General features: G+C 42.8%; 1 protein-coding gene across 1 annotated transcript in view; it reads left to right on the top strand.

Moving 5' to 3' along the window:
* Nucleotides 1-2,420: 2,420 nt before the first annotated feature.
* trpc7b (transient receptor potential cation channel, subfamily C, member 7b) overlaps nt 2,421-22,321 on the top strand; it is a gene marked incomplete at both ends in the record, with an annotated part of 104,355 nt that continues 84,454 nt past the window's right edge. The window contains one exon of the mRNA XM_083786307.1: nt 2,421-2,893. Coding sequence (XP_083642433.1) covers nt 2,421-2,893 — 473 coding nt within the window. The remainder of the gene's footprint in view (nt 2,894-22,321) is intronic.

Here is a 22,321-nt window from a genome sequence, read left to right as displayed (position 1 = left end):
GTGTGTGTGTGTGTGTGTGCCTACCCCTGTATGTACAATTAAAAGGCAATAAGGACATTTGTAAACAGAGCTGTGTTACATTGCAACTTCTATCTATATAAAACTATCTTACAAAATCATAAGTGAATAGTTGATCACATGAAGGACCATGTGATCAAAAAAAGAGTTCATCATAGTCCAATTTTCAGTTGAAGAGGTGACCACCGGAAACTACAACATGACATCACGCCGCGGTGGTCACCGCTCACACAACACATCTCTCTGTTTTTACTAACCACCGTTTTGGGGGTCACCTCTTCACCGAAAATTGGATCCACAGTTGTGGTTGCAGACCAGGCATGTAAAAGTGGTACTGAGGGGAGCAGGGGTGGGCATGCCTCTTTGCACGCTTTGCTGCACGGTGTTGTGTGTGCTGGCTTTCCATATACTACACTCCCTGTGTGGAGTGAGAAGTTCCGAGAACGCCATAGGTCGTGACAGGAAGCGAGTTCCTCCAGTGAAGAGGGGTTGATCCGGCCTCTCTTCAGTGTGGTCTTCATTTGGTCTTTGAACCGCTTCTTCTGCCCACCGGCACTGCGTTGACCAAGGTGTAACTGGCCGTATGGACTTTAAGTGGGAGTCTATGGCTGGGCATACGGATGACATGCCCCAGCCACCTGAGTTGATGTTGGTTCAGGATAGACGCCATGCTGCAGCTGCCTGCACCTTCCAGCACCTCTGTGTGTGGCACTCTGTCCTAGCCTGTACTGGCTAATAAGCCAGACCCCCCCCCCCCACACACACGCACACACACACACACACACACACACACACGCACACGCGCACACACACACACACACACACACACACACACACACACACACACACACACACACACACACACACACACACACACACACACACACACACACACACACACACTCTGCTTGCATGGGGGTCAGATCAGCATATGGAATGAATTCTGTACTGGCCATATATTTAGTGTGTCTTGAGTGTACAGGGTTTGATGAGGTCAGATCAACATATGGAATGTCAGAACAGGTCAGCACCATATATGGAGATCTAAGGGTGGTTAGCAGCAGTGTCTTGAGTGTACAGGGTTTGATGAGCTCAGATCAACATATGGAATTAATTCTGTATTGTCACAAGGGGTGACTGACGTACGGACTGACAGGTTTTCATAGTAAACTGCGACCTACAGTCACAATAATGTTCTCACAATGAGTTGTGAATATGTAAGCAGCCAGTTTTTTTCTGTGTGTGGGCAATGTGCACATGCTTGCTTACGTTTCTTCAAACATGTGTGCATGTAAGATCACAGAAAGGACTGGTTATTGTCCACTGTCTTTGTATAGGGGTCAGGAAGTGGTCTGTCCAGTGTCCACCGACGCCACCACCGTGACTAATGGGGCTCAGCCTCTAATTTCTCTCTCTCTCTCTCTCTCACACACACACACACACACACACACACACACACACACACACACACACACACACACACACACACACACACAGGTTCAGTCAGGGTTCATATACAACTCAGTCTCATCTCAGACGGACGCAATGAGATGCATTATGAATGTACGCATGCACTCTTCAAGGGCAAAGACCTAATAAGAATCCCCTTCATGTTTGTAAATTGAATCAACTTAAAGGCAGAACATCTCCCATATCCTACATCAGGCTACACCGGCCAGTGAGGTCTTTGAGTCATTTATTTAATATGATTATATTCTTTTCAACATGTCAGACAACATCATGTGCATGCAAATCCAAGCAAAAACTTGGATGTTTACTCTATATTCTCTCTTATATTGCATGCATTGAATTGTCTGTCTCCCCTGGAATAATCTGGCAATAAAAGATCATGTGACCATGTCTTTCCAGCTGTCTAAGGTTGGGCAATGTTATGTACATGTAAATGGTAAATGGCGCATTTATATAGGTAAATGTAGGTAAAAGTATAAAAGTGAGTATGTTAAAGTTGCCAATGAAATTTGCAATATGTATTACAATATTGTTTAATCATTATGACAAAGGGCAATATTTAACGTCCAGAAGTGCTCCAACAACCATGCACCTGTCAATCAGGCAATCAGCTATTATATATTAGCCTAACACTAACCTCACCAGGCTTTCCACCTCGTAGGAACCTTTCTTCACTCACGAGAGGACCCCATATAGGAACCCCCTCCCTTTTTTTGTACGGGGCTTGCTTGCGCGCGCACCACAGTCGAGTCTACCTAACTTGCGCGCAAGATCAAGCAAGGTGTTGATGAGTTCGTTGTTGTATATGGACCGGTGTCGCACGGGCACGGCTGCTCGTGTTCAAACTTTAACAAACATTGAAATGTTTCTCACATAAGTACATTGCAATTACATTTAAATTATACGCTGTTAACGAACTCCCCCGAATCCCGATGTCTGACGAAGGAGAGGAAAGCGACAATGCCGAGAGAGCGTCTCCCTCCCCGTCTCCTCTTCTCGGCCCCTGTTCTCCGCGGCCCCTGGAACTCTGCTCCTCCGCCTCGCCACTGCTCGGGGATCCAGACCCGCCGTACTCTGGCTCACCGGAGTCGTCTATTCGCCCGTCCCCGACGCGCAGCAACCCGGCGGACTCGCCATTAAAGTTCCACCACCGGAGGTCCAGAGAGAGCGACTCGCTGCTCCGCCAACGCCAGGATGAGCGCGTGGTTGTGGCGGACGGCCGCTACGGTGATGCGGCTGCCCCGGTACTGATGCGCAGAGATGATGCCCACACCACGGGCTCCGTCCAACACCGTGGACAGCGGTTCTCTGGCGCACTGGAGTTTGCGGATTATTATTGTAATGACTCACCGGTCAAGGTTTTAGACACAGAAGAGCTCAACTTCGAGCTCCGGCATCACCAAACGTGAGTTCATCGTTTTTGTACACCCACAACTTTTATCCACTGGTTACAGACGATATGTAATTTATCATAAGTTATCGCACGCAGATGCAGTTGGCTGTGCTGTGCCTGTCGTTGATTTGGCAGTGGTTCAATTGTTTATGCAAATGTGTTTAGGCATAATCTCATATTTTATGCTAATGCATGAAATATGGAGTTTCAGAGCGGAGGTAGTCTAGTAGGCTATACCACACCATGAGCTAGCCTATATATGCCTACACATTTCACTACATTGCATATTTTCATCTACAGAAATGTAAAAATCACACCTGTGTGAACTGAGTGGTGCAACTTCTCTCCCCCCCCTCCTCCCTCTCTCTCTGTGTATGTATGACATTCACAATGTGTTTAGGAGCATACACTGTAGGGTCCACCTGCAGTTGAGGAACATGGACTAGTAGTATTTTGGTACATCACATTTGGATAATCACTATGTGGCCTCTGGTCCCAGATCAGATCTACAACATCTATGTAGGTCTTGAGGTGTGTTCACTTGCTTTAGCTGACAATAGATGGTGCGTGCTTAAAGCTTATTTGTATGTCTTTAAATGTTCTAATTAATTGAAAATGGAGGACCCTAATGTAAACCTTTTATCCAGTTTTTGTATTCACCTGTACTTTAGTTATAGCCTACCCATTCTACAGTACAAACTGTTAATACAATTTTCAATAAATCAATCAAACAGTGAACATATCTGTAGTTCCCTTCAGTTCCCTTCCCAACCTGCCCAGCTAGAGTTAACGTAACGTTATATGGTAAACTATACATTCTTGCTTTGGCTTCTGGCCCCGTATGTCAGATTCCTTATCCCTACCCACCACCAACCCACATCATAATTGACAGTATGTGTACAGCTGCATATGGGCCTAATACTGTACTTATATCTCTACACAGTAACATTCTGACTGTAACCCGGGGGGGGGGGGAGGGAGGGAGGGAGGGAGGGAGGGAGGGAGAGAGAGAGAGGGGGGGAGAGAGAGGGGGAGGGAGGGAGAGGTTTTTTTGGGGGGCTTGTCAGGGGCCTCCCTGTCAACAGATGCTTGGCTCCTGGCTGTCCTTGAGAGTGAACATATTGACTGGTTCTGTGGAGTTGTGTGTGTGTGTGCGCCGTGCGGGTGTGTGGTGGTGGTGGTGGGGGGGGGGGGGGGTGGTGGTGGTGATGAACTATCACAATTAGAGCAGATTTATGGAAATTAGTATCTCTCTTGCACGCACGCGCACACACACACACACACACACACACCCATATTGGCATATGGGTGCCAGATTTCTTAATTTCCAGGCGTGACAATGATATTGAATTTGAAGCCATTTTTTCCCACAGCTCTTGGCTATATCTTTAAAGAATTGGTAGTGAAATACAGTATTTCTGGATCCAATAACAGTGCCCTAGTTTTCAGAGACTTCACAAGGACATAATCAGTGACCTTATATCATTATACAGTAGGCCTACATGAAAGTGCTCAGGTGGAATGGGGGGAGGCTATGGATGGTACTGTCATCCTACATTTGACCATTACATGAAGACAGACAGAGATACAATGGCAGATCCACGTGTCCTGCCTTTGATCTTCTCTGGACATCCTCTCATGTTGATAAAGGATTCAGCTTGAAAGGGCTTGCACTGAGGACTGGAGAAGCATGTACACTCTCATAGCCATCGCGTACGCATGCTTGCGTGTGGTGTGAGAGTAAGGTGAACATGTCTGTTTCTCATTACTAATGCAATGTTCTAATAAGCAATGCACCTTTTGTGTGTGTGTGTGTGTGTGTGTGACTTGTGTGGTTCCTCCACCATTTGTGTGTGTTTACAAGTTACAATTTTTAGGAATCTTATCTTAGAATCAATAACATGTTGTTTGTGCGTTCGTGTACAACTGCCTCCACACGTGGCACCACACGGGTAGGGACATTGAACGTTGCTTTCAACTTCAAGAGCAATACTTTTTATTTTATTTCATTGAAAGTCTGATTTTGCCCCAGATTTTGACCACTAGGCCATTGAGCATTATTATGAAGAGTTGCGTTAAAGATTTTAACTGTACAATCTATGCTTTGAAGAGTTATAGGCTGAAATGTGGAGGCTCTGTTGTAGTGTCACCATGAGAAACATTTGGGGCAGAGGTTCTTCCTTGGTCTACTGGGAGTGGATGTCCAAAGTGGAAGGCAGGAGGTTTGGGCGGGAAAGGGTTGGATATTGGATCATGTCTTGAAGTTATGTTAATTAAATAGTCTTGTATGCCAACACCAGTGTTTTGTACTGGGTGTGGGCAGCAACCACGTTTATGTAGGAACACACATTGTAAAGACTCAGATACTCTTTTAGTTTTCATGCCATTTCACCAATAGGCTCTATGCACATCAAATAACTCTTGCTAATTCCGGGCTCCTTCACTACTTCCTTCACAGATGTTACCGATGATGATACTAATTAAGGCTCTGTTCCATTCTTGTCAAACAGAGTTAGGGTGCTGCTATTGTGCATGTATAATTTGTCTTTAATTCTTGGAGTAAGTTTCAGGATTTATCAAGCGATATTGTACCGAGTGTACAAAGAAGCGAAGTTACTTTTTCATATAGACTATGCTTTTTCTAACACGAAGGCATGCTCACTAAAGGTTTTTATCTGTGCATGCTGCAGTAAGAGATCCGTCTCGAACCATTACTGACAGCATAAGGCCGGCGTTCCAACGCCAACTTAGTAGATTTTAAAGGCTGCATGCAGTTTGCACAGCATAACTTGCTTTACAGTACATTTCTTTATTATTTTTCTTGCTCACAGAAACACTCTGCTATACCAGTGGGTCTCAAAGTGTCCTTGAGTGGGATCCAAATGGCCCTGTACGCGTGTGTAACTCTGAGAGTGTACAAATGGAACCAAATGCACCTTTACAGGTCCATTTGGTTCCATTTGTACACTTTCAGAGCTATGGGGGGTCCTTGAAATTAAAACGTTTGAGGGCCTTAATTAGTATCATTGGTAACCTGTGAAGGAAGTAGGGAAGGGGCCGGAGGTAGAAGAGTTATCCTGTGCGCAAAGAGCCTATTAGTTGCAGGCACACAGTGGATTCATTTTGAGCAAGCAAGACGCGAGCCCAGGCAGCACTTCTGGCCAATTCCGGACGTTCCTTTGATATCTTTCGGGGGCTTTGCAGCTGGTGGGCAGTGTGTGTCATCAAAGTTTGCCGGACATGTAGTTCTTTTACTGTTTATTTCTTTTTTTTGTAACCCACATTTGTATGTGGAACTGACGAGTTAATATAAAGCTTATAATTTATTTTTGATAGTAATTTATTCTACCTTGCATTTGGAGTGTTTGGAGTGTAAAACCTGCCCAGTGGAGTGAACACAGGATGTTATTCTTCACTCTAGTGCATGCCGCGGCAGTGCGGCACGCGCATCAACTGCGTCAATTTGTAGCGTGGGGACCTTTCCGGTTTTATGGGAGTAGATGGAACTTGACGCCACTGGATGCGACTGTGTGCTAGCAGCTAATGTCTTCTCTCCCCTGTAATTTCAGATACTGCCACGCCCATATTCCTTGCCACCTAATCAAAACTTGTCTTGGTGGCTTGATGCTCAAAAAGACCCTAGAGTGTGTTAGAATAAATGGGTCAATTTTTACATTCTCAGAGTTACATAAACTGAGGATCTTTATCTGAGTGGCTAAGAGTCATCATGGCTAGATGCCTAAAAGGCAACACAATCGATGGTGAACTGGAGGGGGTTTAGACTAGTCATTGGTTAGACATGGGTTAAGGTTAGGTTTAGGTGTTCTGCCCCATGGGAGGTGAGGGTTTGAGATAGGTTGTAGTTGTAGGACTAATGACTGGTCTAACCAATGACTAGTCTAAACCAAGTACCGTCTAAACTCACAGACAAAAGAACACACTGCTGGCCCAGGCCGTAGTGTAACGGTCTGGGCACCGGACTGGTAATCCAGTCGCAGTGTGCCGCGGGTTCGACTCCCGGACCCGACACGGCCTTTACTGCATGTCATCCCCCCATCTCTCTCCCGTTTCCTGTCAGCCTACTGTCTGTCCCTTCAAAAATCAATAAAAGGCGTAAGCCGCAAAAAAAAAAAAAAAAAACACACTGCTGGCCTTGTCAAACTTTTACTGTCACAGTTGTGCAGCTTGTTACGCACCAATTAGTCTAGGGGTAAAAGGTACGCATAACGTATAAAATGGACAGGAAACCTCACTGCAAAGTTGAAAATGCTTTTACTTGTACTTCAAGCATAACGTTTACAGAGGTAAAAAAGTGTTCTCAATACAAATGGCTCAATAAATACATGATGGAAGTTAATCGACTTTCAAGTATATTGGCAATCATTTATTATAGCGATGACTAGTAGGCAGTATTATATATAGGGTAACGTATTAAAGCAGAGAGGTATAACTTAGAGTGGTGGTTTTCTTCGCCTAACCAAAACCTAACCGATAACAAAGGAGGAACTACAACTTTAAACCTAACACTCCTTCCCGAAGGGAGTTAAACATAAACCAAAAGGATAAGCAAAAGTTAACTAACAGCTGGAGTTAAATAAGCAATGTCGTCTCGTCGGAAGCCAGGCAAAGATTGTCCTTTATAGCAGACACTCCGAGGCCTCCGGAGCGTCACATGACCGGCTTGGCCATTGAGGGTGATCAGGATCTCATGCAGCTTCTACCAGTTCTCGTGAGAGATGGCAAGCGAGAAGGGACATCTTTAGTCTGCAACTTGGGAGAAGCACAGTAACACAACAGCAACACTGGCCGTAGTGGCGCAGCGTAAACGAGACTTGATATATAACCATAGCTCCAGAACTGTACATGACCAATAGTTTGTTAATATAAATATATATATGGAAATAGCGAGTACATTCTGTATATACATTTAACCAACCATAACCATGAAATAATACCAGAAATAATAATAATAAACGGCTCACCGTTACACAGCTATAGGGCATGGAATGGTGGCACTCATTAGCATACTGATCGGGAACGAGTTAGCCAAAGAGCTGACAGGTTGGACAAGGTCAGGAGTGGTGGCAGCTCATATTCACCTCTCCACAACCCCTCTTCACCTCCTCTCCACCCCTAATAACATCACTGTCATCTTTTTCATAAAGGAATGCCCTCGTTTATATTACTTTGTGCTATGACTGTCTCACCTAAAGGTAGCAAAAATAGAAGATCTACAAGCTCACATCGCATCGTGATGCAAGCTATTTTTGCTACTCTTCCCACCCAACAGTAGGTGCTTTCCCATCAAGTATTTTCGAAAATAGGAAGCGAGTAAGTAAGTAATTCGAAAAAATAAATCAAAAGTTAGACTTATTCGCATTTTGAGGTGTTTCCATTCAGGATTTTATTCGCAAAAGCTTTATTGCGAAAAACCAGTGCTTTATGGAAACATGCTTAGTGATGATATCCCTGTGTCTGTCTCTCTCTCTCTCTCTCTCTCTCCTTTGCTCACACCACAAAGCAGAAACATACACACACATGCAAATCACTGTTCTTTGTCTCGTGATTATGCATTGCTTGCTTTCCCTCTTATTTCTCTCTCTGTCTGCCCCTCTGATTGTAATTCCAGAGTTCAGCTCACAGTAATGATGTAGATGAATTCTATTTGGTATTAGTTTCACAGACAGAATGAGCGAGGAGATTGGAGAGAGGCGATGAAGGAAGGCTACATGTAGATTGAGGGCCGGTTTATTAGTTTAGTATAAGCTTATCTCAACAGACAGGCAGCCAATCTTGCCTTCAATGTATGTGGAAATGCCCTTTATACACACAAACACATATTCCTGTACTGACGTTGAGATGCAAACAGGCATGCATGCACGTACATGCACAAATGCTAATGAAGTTTGCGTTTGTAATGGGTATGTCTTTGGTTGTGATAAATAAAAATAGAGAATGTTACAGTGTGTTTAAGGGGCAAGGAGTGTGTATCTGATCACAGACTTATTTTACCTGCTTTTGGGGGATTTGGGGCGAGATAATAGACATGTTTTCAATATCTTAATAGTTTTGTCTTCATATTACCACATTATCTGTCGGTCAAATTCATGTTATTTAGGAGATTTCCTATGATGTTTTCCAATTTATTTATTTAAAAGGGACAATGCACATTAATCAAAACATTTTTCAAATCCATGTAAATGGGCCTCCTCCTCCTCCTCCTCCTCTATAGTCATGTGATATCTCTGTCCAATTTTCATGTTCCATCTCGAAAATGCCTCAAATAATGAACACATTGTCTGTTATACAGTACAGTGAAACTGTACACGCACATTCCAATTAGCTGTGCTCCAAAGGAGCATCTTTTCTAGTTGAAGTTTAATTTAGTCAAGCAAAATAGGCATTTTTGACTGTGAAATAGTCAAAAATAAAATGCAGGAAAATGCATTTCTGTTGAATAAAGTAAGCCAGTCAATGGCTGGGTTTCCCAAACGCATATGGTGTAAGACTTGTAGTGCCGCACATGCTCCTGTGAACATAGACATTTCGTGCATAGATGTGCCACGCAATGGTAGGCCTCAAGCCTAAAAATAATAATATATATATACATAAATATAATATATATATTTATGTATACTGTATGTCTATGTTCACAGGCTTCTGTGTGCGGCCTATGAGGGCATTGAGCATGTGCGGCACTACAAGTCTTACAGCATATGCGTTTGGGAAACCCAGCCATTGCCTTTATGGTTGCACAACATAAACGGATTACACTTACTGTTGTGTGTAGTTACTAGGGATGGGTCTGATTAATCGATTATCGTTAATAGGAACCGAAATCGATTATGAAAATTAATAATCGATAATCGATTAAAAAAAAATCTTCGTTTTTCTTTAATGAAAAAAAAAAACAGGACAGGGCTATAGGCCTACCAAAGTGTGCCTGGGATGTGTCTGTGTAGCTGCATGACTGAGAGGAGTGTGAGTGACTGAACTGAGTGTGAGTGGAGATTGATTCCAATCAAGATACAGGTTTGGAGGATTTAGCAGGTGTTGGGAATTTACCTAATCAGGCCTAGGCTTAGCCTGATTATCAGACTGTAGCTTTCTTGAAGCTTCCACTCAGAGAGTGGGCGGGGTCTTTGGGCTGGATCCAGGCTAGCCTAGGCTGGGGTTGCTATGGTGATCAATTGGCTCAACACTGGTCCAGGGACCACATACAAATAAAAACGATTAATCGATTGATCGTTAATATTTAATTATACAAATCGATTTTCATTTTGGACACATTTACACATCCCTAGTAGTTACCTCCCAATTCTGATACAGGTGAAAGATTACACAGTTCCATTGTTTGGCAGACTACCACACACACACACACACACACACACACACACACACACACACAGCCTTTCAATTCCATATCCTTTGACAACCCTGGGGAATATTTCCAGTGTGAACTGAATTTCAATTTTCATTCATCCTTTCTCCACTCTATAGTATGTCCTCTTGAGCAAAAGCACCGGTCCTCGTGAGGTTCCAGCCAATGGGAAAAATACTAGTAATGAAAAAGATGTATAGCCGCACACTCGTAGCTGCCAATGCCAAACGTTTATTGTTGACACAGAGAAGAACCCAATGTTTCGGACAGATATACTGCCTTCCTCAGGATATACCCTGAAGCTACGAGTGTGCGGTTATACACTTTTTCATTACTCTCCCTATCTTCACCATAGCACTGCACGCACGCACGCACGCACACACACACCATTTAGCCTTTCTTGCATATTTCACATGGGTTTAATTGCCTTGCATCCTTTTTCTATGCTCGTTGTCTTTGAAAGTAACATGCAATACTGTATTTGCGTACCATTTGGTTACTGTCTGCATGCTCTGTTTTTATTTTATTTTAACAAACATAGAGTAGAGTAGACCAGTCATCTGAGACAGTAACACTCTCAAAGTCTATATACCCCCCCCCCCAACTGGCCATGCAGTTGTATTGTATCAGATAAAGCAGCACAGAACAGGCCCAGGCCGTAGCGTAACGGTCTGGGCACCGGACTGGTAATCCAGTCGCAGTGTGCCGCGGGTTCGACTCCCGGACCCGACACGGCCTTTACTGTCATCCCCCCATCTCTCTCCCGTTTCCTGTCAGCCTACTGTCTGTCCCTTCAAAAATCAATAAAAGGCGTAAGCCGCAAAAAATATCTTAAAAAAAAAAAAAAAGCAGCACAGAACAACTCTTGTCGAGTTGCCATTCTTTGCACCTGTAATTAACAAAATGGCAGACTTAAATTCTTTCTACTGTAAGTCAGTTCAGTCTACTTAGCTGTGTAATAGCGATAATAATGCGATAAAATGAAAGAAATAAGGACTATAACTTTTCTGTGTTTAACCATTTTCATTTAGCTAATCATTAATCATATTCTTCCACCTCAACCACAGGTATTAATACATCACAATGTTCTCCAGGTCTCATGCTGTAATTAAAGAGTTCCTCTTTGCAGTGCACTAGCTGTTCTCATAGTGACTCGTTACACAGTAAAATGTAGAAAGTAATGGATCAGTTGGGAGTATGTGTGTCGGATGTGTGTATGAATACCAATTAATGACAGACACGAGGCAGATTGCAGGTTAACTTAAAGATACTGTATTGAAAGTTTTCATCATACAACATATCAAATTATCAATGCATACAAGGAAAAAAGAATCGTGGCCTTTTAAGTCTTTCGGTTCTTTTTTTTTTTTGCGTGATAAGGGGGTTGCCATTGATGCGCCATCCTGTTGAGAGGGTTATCTAATAGTCCAATAAACAGGCTGTACACTTAAAATTATGGATTCACAAGATCTGGCATTTATTGATTGCCCACAATTATCCCAAATTGAATGGTCATGTGATATATACATGTGAACAGCAAAGACATATATGAAAGCAAATACGACCTGTTACGTCACGAATTCGGATTCGATCATTATCAGTCCACAGATTTGGGGGCCCCGCGAAGCACAGGACAGAGAGCTGGTCTATCCCGGAGAATTCTGACGTGTCCCTCTCTGCCCTGACAATATATACAGTACAGTCGCAATCTCACTGAAGTGACCTTGCATACACACAGCTCAGGCGGCACACTCTGAAAGTAATGGTAACTGCTTGAAGGGTCTACTTTACCCCACCAGCCCTCCTTGGTAATGAGTAATCAATTACCAGATATCATACAGACGTTCGAGGGGCACACCAATTCAGGGACGGTAGAACACTGCATTCAGGGGTTAGTGGTACACAGACATTGAATTCCAAAAGATAAAAAATAAAAAAGAATGACAATTAATAGTCAGGTCAATCATATGAATAGAAGTACATTGCGTCACTGATGCGGAAATCAAATCAACCATAAATCACATTGTACATATCAAACTTCTTGTAGTATTTTACTTATTGTCAGACATCATTTTGAGGCATCGTGCAGGTGGACACTGGTGGTGTGGAAAACCAAGTTAGTATGCGGGTGGAAACCTGTAAAATAGTAAAACCACTCCTTTTTTTGGGGAAACCAACCACTAGGAACGTTCATTTTGTTCCTACCATTCGGCATTGTTCCATGTCCTGCACACTGAAAACATGTTGACAAAAATTGTACTCCGGGATGCCCTTGGGGGGCAGAGTTCTCGCGCGGGGGAGGGATGGGCAATTGTTTATTTGCCCATCCATCCTGTTGTCCAGTGGGTAATTGTTATCGCGAGTCGCAACCCGACGTATAGGCCTTGAACTGCTTAGGCTCCGGTATGCAAGGCACAAGGTGACAGGGCAGTTCGCACTTCCCATCAGGTGATTTTAGGACCAAACTCGTATCCCCCATTCGAACCAGAGACAGGGCCGTCTCTGCTCCAGGGGCGGTGGCACGAGCTGATGGTGCACTGCTCCTTGTCCCGCAGCGTCCCGCAGCGTCTGCAAGCCTGCAAGCCTGTCCAGGTGGAAGTTGTGATGGACTCCTTGGTGCTTGGGTATATGAACCCCGCCTGGGTACTCTCTGACTGACCTGTTATGGAAGCAAAAAACTCGCAAAACAGTTCCCCTCCCCCCTTCATCGACAAGTATATATATATATTTTTTTAAACATAAGGTTCTAGAACTCCTGGTGTGTCTCATATTTACATATTTGAAGTTCAACACTGGGTGTAGCTGTGTTTTTGTTTTCATACTTACCGTTTTGTTGACAACTGTAGAGGAACCACAACAAGGACAACAGCAAGATAACAGAAGCACACAACATTCTTTTTGCCGGCACGTATAATCATTCAAGGAGGTTATGTGATCGGGTTTTTTGCATATGTTAGTAAGTTAGTTATTTAGGTCGCCTTCGGTTTGATTGACATACACAGAATCACAGATAAATGTATTCAGTGACAATAAAACGGAATAGATCACGGCTCGGTCACGGTTCGGTCATCCTACCCAATGATTTGTTGAATCCACCCAAGTGTCCCTCCTGGATATGAACTTGACACCTTGTTGTCCATGAGGGTCTTAATTTTGGTCTGTAGTCCACTTAAGTAAAATTTGGAAAGTCTGGAAAGTCTGGGTCTGTGTTGCATCCTGACCTTGTATGTGAGTGTCCCCCCTGCTGTTATGCTTACACTTCACACACACCTTCGGACATTGACGTCCCCCTGATCCTGTAGAGAATTTATTCAGGAATTTATAGGATTAGGGTTACTCTCAGGGTTATTCTCTCCCCTCCTTCATGTGACATATTATTGACACATTAAAACATATTATTGACATTTAAGTCTTTCAGAACTCCCTCCTGGACACCTCCTGTGGGACAAATTGTTAGTTACTTTTGATTATACATTTTGGCAATTAATCCATCTGTTGGGGGGGCTTGGTTATTTAACCCAGACATTGCAAACCAATTATTCAAAGACATGAGCCTCTCGCATGCTCTCAGTCCCTCCTTGACACATACCAGGCCAGAATGACCCTCCTAGAACTCACTCATGTTTAACCACCTCTCTTGGGGAGATAATATTGAAAGAACGCTTATTTTCAGTATTTGATTTTTGTTCACTATTTTTATTGTGTTACATACTCTATATTAATTTTTGTAGTTGGTCTTCCCCTTACATTTTATTCCTCATTTTTGTAATTGTACCAATTTATATTGACCCCGTGTTTTTTCTCTGTGTTTTCATTATAATTTCAACTTGATTTGATATTGAACCTTTGGGAAAGGTCACTTAAAATGAATCATATTTGTAATTTGGACTCCCAGAGGGAACTTTTTCCCCCGAAAATAGCCGCTCTACATGCTGCCGCGTTGACATGGCATTATAGTGGCCCGACGTGCATTCATACCATACACAAACACTCCAACAGTTGCTACTAGTATGGAAGTCTATGGTGCTGCTCTCTCCCTTGTAACTCCTGCGGCTTTGTGCACAAATGTATGGTTCACAGGTGTCGTATATTTCACCTAATCTAATTAAACCATAGAGAAATGAGCTCTCTAAAACAAACCTGCGCATTTACACATTACCAAGATGGAGGGAGGGCAGATGAAAGGCAGAGAAAAGTATCTAAATAAACAAAATATATATATATTCATTTTTCTCCTGAGCGTTCTCCCCATGGCGCATTTACACATAACCAAGATGGAGGGAGGGCCTAGGGAGATCGACGAAGGAGAAACTAAGAATAATTAAAGATATTTATATTTCTCCTGAGCGTTCCGCAAAAATGCACTTTTTATGGAGGGAGGGTACCTAGAGGAACAGATGTTCCCCCCTGCACGCATTTACACAGTTTAGAGCGCACCGCAGAAGACCCAGGAGAAAGATGGTCAATAAAAGATAAAAAAGACATAACATTGATCTGCCAGAGTTTAACTATAATAACACATATCTCTTGATATAATATCTCATTGACTCCTACTTTAGGCTACTTATGACTCCATTTATCTAATTACACGACAACCATACCAACATGAGGCCTATTAATTAATGTTGAAAACACACGCGACGCGATTCCCCCCTTTATCACTATCATAACACCATACTAAAACACCATATTAAAGAGGTCTCAATTTTGAAATTTTGCATGATTCCACTTAAGTCTTTCGGACCTCCCTCCAGCTCTCCTTTGAGGGCGCAGTCCCGGGCTAGACCCCTTTCCTCTTGAAGTCTACCACCCAGGCTACCCTGGAGAGAAGACTTCAAGTCTTTGCTTCCCGGCGGCTCCTTTTCAGAGCCCACCGATCACAAAGAGCACTGCTCGCCTACTAACTCATTCGCTTTTGGCTTACAGCGGCCTGACTGAACATTGAGCGGAGCGCGACGGCCAACAGTTCCGTCTGAATGGACTTACTGTCATTGCGACTCCACCGACCGGTGACGCAGTCGATAGCGAGCTCCTGACCCCGTAGTGGTGGTTGGCCACCCAGGAGGAACCCGACGGTCTGATCCGGGCCCCACTTAGCTATGGGATACCCAAACTTTGACCGTTTTCACCAGCCTTGCCTGTTCACAGAGTCCGTCACTTCCTAACGGCATCTCTGCTAGGTGTGGACTGTCATCCACGTACCACGCGTTTACCCCCAACATCATATACATGTGACAAAGGCGATTTCCTTTGACCTCTTGTCATACACGCGTTTGTCCGATGTATACAATGCGGCAAAGGCGCCGACTAGGGGAAACCACAGTAGGGTGTGCTCACCCTTCATTAGACACGGGGGCCTTCAGTTCCGTCTCCCCTGCACTATAAATGTGATTTAACGTGCCCTCGGAGCCTTGCGGTCCCACTGTCCCCTGTTATGAGCAAAGGTTTTGGGGAGCCCAATCCCCTTCCCTTACTCATACATTAATATCATGGGGACCCTGCTTAAGGTGTCCGTGGACACTTTTGGGACACTGCTTTGGGATCGTTATTTGGTGCATCTTCTATAGATCTGCTCACTGTTTGTATTTTGCCTGGAACTCCACAAAGTTCCCCATAGACACTGAATAATGACACATTTTACTTTAAATCTTACTTACATTAAGGTAAACTTACTTAAATTTGAAGTACTGTACTTACTTGGTCAATTTGAGCTATTTTTCAACGACCACTAAGATTTATATTTAAGTTAAACCTTTTGGCCCTGCCCCCTTTTTTTTTTTTAGTTCTATATCTCATTTGGCCCTTTTAGGAAAAATACTTGCCCCCCCCTGGTCAATCATTGAAGCGTGACACCGCTCAAAACTAGTCGAAGTGGGGGTAAACATCTGTTTATTGCGTGCTATACAGCGCCCTATATTGTTACCCGAATTGTGGCCCTGTTCCAAAATTCCTGAACCTCTCTCTTATCTAATCCAAAACAAATGGTCGGCCCCTTGAAGGCACAAACCCGACAAAGCTTTAGTTTTTCCAAATGATTTGCTTATTTCAAATTTACTCACTCCATTTAGTATATTGACACCCACACTTGTACTATTTATTTTGCTGAACGTGCCCCCACTCAGTTCCCTAAATGTGTACGTGTATATCCCCTAGTATATACTATGGAGGCCTACAAAGGGGCGAGGGATAGGGGGATGATTCTCTGTTCACTCAATTACTTTACACTATGGTTTTGCCCAATTGCCTTCCCTTACTTTTGAAAAAATATATAGTTTGATAGTGGTACTTCAATTGCGTGTAACTACATTTAATCACCCTAATTTAGTTGTCTTTAGTATTGTGTTTTTGTACCAACGGCGCCCAACCCTACGCAATCGCGCATTTATAATTTGTCATGAGAGTGTGTAAATCCACACTCATGCTCGGCCCATGTGTACAACTGTGGCAGGTCCAATATTTGATTTTAAATGGCTTTGGGCCTCTACTTGGGCAGAGTGGTGCAGGCAACGCACCCCTGGCCCATGACCTTGAGCAGTGTGGTCAGTGTCTCTGTGAGTGACTCCCCAGCACTCGGAACAGTTCTTTTTCTCCATAGCAGGTGGCATAGCAGTCTGGTGGCTGTGTGTGTCTGGCCCATGTGCTTAACCCAGTGCAGCACGGTCAATTCAATGTCTCTCAGCAAGTGCCCCCCCCCAACTCTGGAGCAGCGGTGGTGGTCTTGTGCTGGCTGGTTGCTGCAGTCGACAATGTCTCTTTGGTGGAACAGAGGGTACAACTGTCTCTGGAGATACGACAGTAGGCTGATGCATATGAAATCAAATATCCTCCCACCTGTGTTGTTGATTTTTAGACTATGCCCCCTCCTTCCTGGTCCCCTTCTAAGTTATGGTGTTGCTGGATTGCAACTTTACTATGCGGCGTTTGTACAAAATCACAATTTGTCTTTCCCCTAATTTGACCCTAAACTATATTTCACTTGTGGGAAGTAAACACGTACTTCCTTAGCTCAATTAAGTACAATCTTGGGATGTTTTTATATAGTTTGAGTATTCACTTTTTTCACAATTACTTCACCACTACATAATTTGAACTATTTTACTTATTTTGCAAATATACCTAGACTTATATATATATTATACTGGGCGTTCAAGCTTGTGGATTGGCTATTTGTCCCTACACTCATTTTTAAATGTACACTCTCCCTCTGCACTTCGGCATTCTACACAATGAGTCTTACTTTTACTTTGAGTATGTTTGATTACTGAACAGGGCAAGGCCCTTCTACATGGGGCCCTTTGATTCGCTTACTGGTGTACTTTTATTAAGTATATTTTTGAATTCTGGACTTTATTATTTACTCACTCTGGTCACTTGCACTAATTACACTTTGAAAACAACATACTTTTTGTCCCCCCATTCAAATACCCCAATATTTAGTCCGAGTCAGCCCCCCCCCACCCCTCCTAGATGGTGTACACTTACAATATCCCCTTTAATGTGAACCCCACCCCTCTTACCGTTTTATTTTATTTTAGTCTGGTTTACATGTATTGAATACACTGGGGTTTTCCCCTGAACTGAATTCACACTTTGCAATTTATTCAGTCATTATTATTTTAATCAGACCCTACCCAACCCTCCCATAGTTCACGTACTATTATGTTTTATACTTGACTTTATTTATTCGATTATTATGATACCCTTCTCTCCCCCCCCACCCACTGCATGTGAAATTGAATATTATTGGGGCTTATGGTTTTGTAAATTGATTTCTTCCCAGATATCAAGCTTAAGGCCTGTCTACCGCTCAAATATTAGAACATTATTCCCCCCTTCTTTTAGAAGCGCACAAACGCGCACAGTCCAGATGGCAAAAAGTATTGACAGAAAGGCTATCTTTGTTTTGTGAAGAGTGAATTTCTACTCCCCGGAGTATTTTTTACTTAATTACAAATTTTAGTATCTTGAGCGCTACTGGGTATCACGTGACGTCAACTTCACACATTCTCTATCACACAAACCATCACACAAACCATCACACATGCACGAGCGTGCACACACGTGCATATGCGTGGCGAATATTTTACACTTCATTCACCTGCAACCATTTTAATATACATACAAATAAGTTTACAGAAGAACATAATCAAAAATGTACAGTTATTTTATTATTTTTTTGTCTTTTTCTGGATCCTTAATTTTCTCTTTTGTCATGACTAGCCTTCCCTGGCTTTTGCCCTCCCTGGCATATCTGTGCCCTAAGCAACAGATCTCTTAGCCCCCTGGCTTTTTCCTTCCCTTAGGCTTGGTTGATGTATCGATATTACCATTTACCGCGATATTTGAAATCAATATCTATAAACAACTATAATTTGCCTAATAACTCAGTGCCCATGCATTGACTGGCACCGACGCCGAATTTCCAGCCAACCTAAAAAAGGTAATTGATAATACCGATATCAAAAAATCAATATCACCCAAGCCTCGTGCTACAATAATGTCTGATTAGGACATATTGAATTCACCATCTCTGTGCTTATAAAGCAACAGATCTCTTAGCCCCCTGGCTTTTGCCTTCCCTGGCATCTCGGTGCTACAATAATGTCTGATCAGGACCTATTGAATTCACCCCTTCTGTGCTTATAAAGCAACAGATCTCTTAGCCCCCTGGCTTTGCCTTCCCTGGCATATCTGTGCCCTTGCAACAGATTATTTTAGCCCCCTGGCTTTGCCTTCCCTGGCATATCTGTGTCTGCAGCAACAGATTAAAACTTATTTACATAATATACATTAATCCGGATATCTCCCTTCATTAGACACTCAGGACCTTGAGGTTCAACCATGGAGCCCTAAGTTTCCATCCCTGAACCACAGTTTCCCCAGTGAACTCCACCTAGTAATTCTATTCACCAGACCCCTTATATAGGTGGTCGGCAATTATTAATAATATTATTATTATTTATTCTATTATCATGACTATTATTTTCTATCTAGTTTCCCACTGGCCAGGTGAGAAACTGAAAATATTGTGGATATTATTATTATTTTCACAGCACCACTTGATTGATTGATTGGTTTTTTTATATTTATATATTTATTAAATCACCTATAACCCCTTTTTAGAAGCGCACAACAGTGCACAAAGGCGTCTTTTTTAAAGAAAATTCCAAGCAGCAAAAAGTATATAATATGCATGTGGGCGTGGCTTATCTGGGGAAGCGCCCAGGGAACACTTGAGAAAAGGAAATTATGATTTATGCCTCCCGGTTCAATAATTATTAAACAAACACATGAAATAGGCTGTTACCAGGCCACCGTGTGGCCACCTTGTGCAATTTTTCAATTAACTTTTCGGAATTATTATTCTTCTCCTCTCCAATGTTATGATGAAATGGAATGGTTATAACCTTTTTATTAAAAGTAAAAATAAAAGTCAATTAAGTCAAATGTCACCTGTCTATACGTCAAGATAAGCGAGCAATCAGTCCATGTCAGGTAACTATCAGTTTCCTACTGTCCAATGCAGAGGGAATAGCCGGTCATCATATCTGTCTACTGGTCGTCAGAAGAGGAACATGGTCTATGTTTGTCAGTCAAAATAAAACCAATAAATATTAAATCAAATCAAACCAAAATTATGGGCTTTTATAGTGCCACCATGTGGCCAACTTGTGTACTTATTTTCCAATTAATTTTCATAATTATTATGACACTCCTATTATATTTTTGTAACCATGGCGCTTACAGTTTCCCAAGGAAAAATGTTTGCTCCCCTTTGAAAACGGTCTCGTCTGGAGCTGTCAATGTGTTAAATGGTGAAATCTACAATTTTTTCCCAGCCGGGTTTTTAGGGCTTTCTTTTCACACAACCTTTGTTTACACACCATTACCCACCTCACTGACACTTATCTGACTCCATTTGCTCTCTCTCTGGGTAATTTGTGTCCCCCAAAAACTGGGGAGGTTGTATTTTATGATTTGACATAACGGGATAACTTGTGCATGTCCAGTGGTGGAAAGTAACCAAGTACCTCTACTTAAGTACTGTACCTAAGTACAACCTTGATGCCGATACTTTTTCACTTTTACTCAAGTACTTTTTCAATTCCGTACTTTTACTTGTGAAGGAGTAGTTCTAAATTGCAGTATTGGTACCTCCACTTAAGCAAAATAACTGAGTACCTATTCCACCACTGTGCATGTCCCAGGTTGGCATTTTTTTTGACCCACTCAATGTCGCAAATCCCTCCTCTGAGTGGCAGGACTTGGTGTACTTTTCAATTTATCAATATTTTTTAGACAGGCGCCAGGCTGAGACACAACAAAACCAGTTCCCATCACATTCCGGGCCCAGACGCACACACACATTGCACACACACTGATAAGAAAAGCGCCTCGCTGTGGCAGGGTGTGTGGGGCACGACACTGCACTAGCACACACACACATTCAAATACGCATGCCCACACACACTGCCCGCACGCACACACATCCAACTACGCATGCACACACACACAAAGGCGCATGCACAGACACTGCACTGTCATCCCCACTGCTAGGCGCACATACACACACATTGCACGCACCTTCCGCTTCCCCTTACACACCGAGTCACACGCACGCACACGCGCGCACACGCCCGCACACACACATACTTTTACAGCGAGCGCCTCCATTTTCCATTCTTTTTTTTCAGCAAAACATCAAAATCAACAGAGCTATACCAGCGGGTATAGGATATTTCACTTATGCAAACACAACACAGTTGGCAACAAACAGAGCATAGCGTGTTCACAATGGTATCACATCCAAACATTATCACTTAAAATTGATTCCCCATTTAGATAAAACTAATAAGCCGACCTACACACAGCCCCAAGCTGGTAGAAATCTGCATCCAAATGCATTTTTTAAAGGCCCTTTCTAGCCAGCTATGGGGCCATGTCTAGACTACAATACTGGTCAAAATGACCCAACCTGCTGGACAAGATAACCGCTTTCAATCACGTCGGGGTCACCACGCTGATGCGCCATCCTGTTGAGAGGGTTATCTAATAGTCCAATAAACAGGCTGTACACTTAAAATTATGGATTCACAAGATCTGGCATTTATTGATTGCCCACAATTATCCCAAATTGAATGGTCATGTGATATATACATGTGAACAGCAAAGACATATATGAAAGCAAATACGACCTGTTACGTCACGAATTCGGATTCGATCATTATCAGTCCACAGATTTGGGGGCCCCGCGAAGCACAGGACAGAGAGCTGGTCTATCCCGGAGAATTCTGACGTGTCCCTCTCTGCCCTGACAATATATACAGTACAGTCGCAATCTCACTGAAGTGACCTTGCATACACACAGCTCAGGCGGCACACTCTGAAAGTAATGGTAACTGCTTGAAGGGTCTACTTTACCCCACCACCATTCTCAATTGAGTTGCATCCATTTCTCGACTTGGCGAGTGAAGTTAAGAGGTTGAAATGTATCAGAGGGGAAAAGAGAGGATAGCCAGTCAGTGTGCATGTTTCAAGAAAATCTGCCAGAAATACTGTAATTTATGTAGAATATGTGACCAGTGCCAGCAGAATATGCCTCATGTCGCCAGAATGAACATGCCTTAAATCAATAAATAAACTCGTTTTTTTTTATTATGTGATTTTCTTTTTTTTTCATATTTATACAGTTTGAATGTTGAAGAAGGTTTTCATTCAAACAGATTGTTCATTTGGGCAAATGAAATGTATACATTTATACGTCAAAGTGGGCTTGTTTTTTAACAAGTTTTTGGGGGCAGAAGAGCGCAGTTCCGAGATTTGCATGTTGTGTACGATTGGTCCTGAAATCTCTTTGTCCTCAGGTTTCACGCTCTGATCACCGCCCATTAGCGTGCTTGTGTTTGTAAACTATAGTAGTATGGAGGAGCATTTGGCTTAGACTTTACAGAAAATAAACAAAACCACGTATAGCTACTCGCTGAAATACACTTCCCAGCTTGGAGTCTTTCACCAACAAACAACAGGCTAGAAGCTAGCCTTTTTTTAGCTTAATTTTT

This window comes from Protomyctophum parallelum, assembly GCF_964188405.1.
Source record: "Protomyctophum parallelum genome assembly, chromosome: 16".
NCBI lineage: Eukaryota > Metazoa > Chordata > Actinopteri > Myctophiformes > Myctophidae > Protomyctophum > Protomyctophum parallelum.
This window is presented reverse-complemented; position numbering and strand designations above follow the sequence as displayed.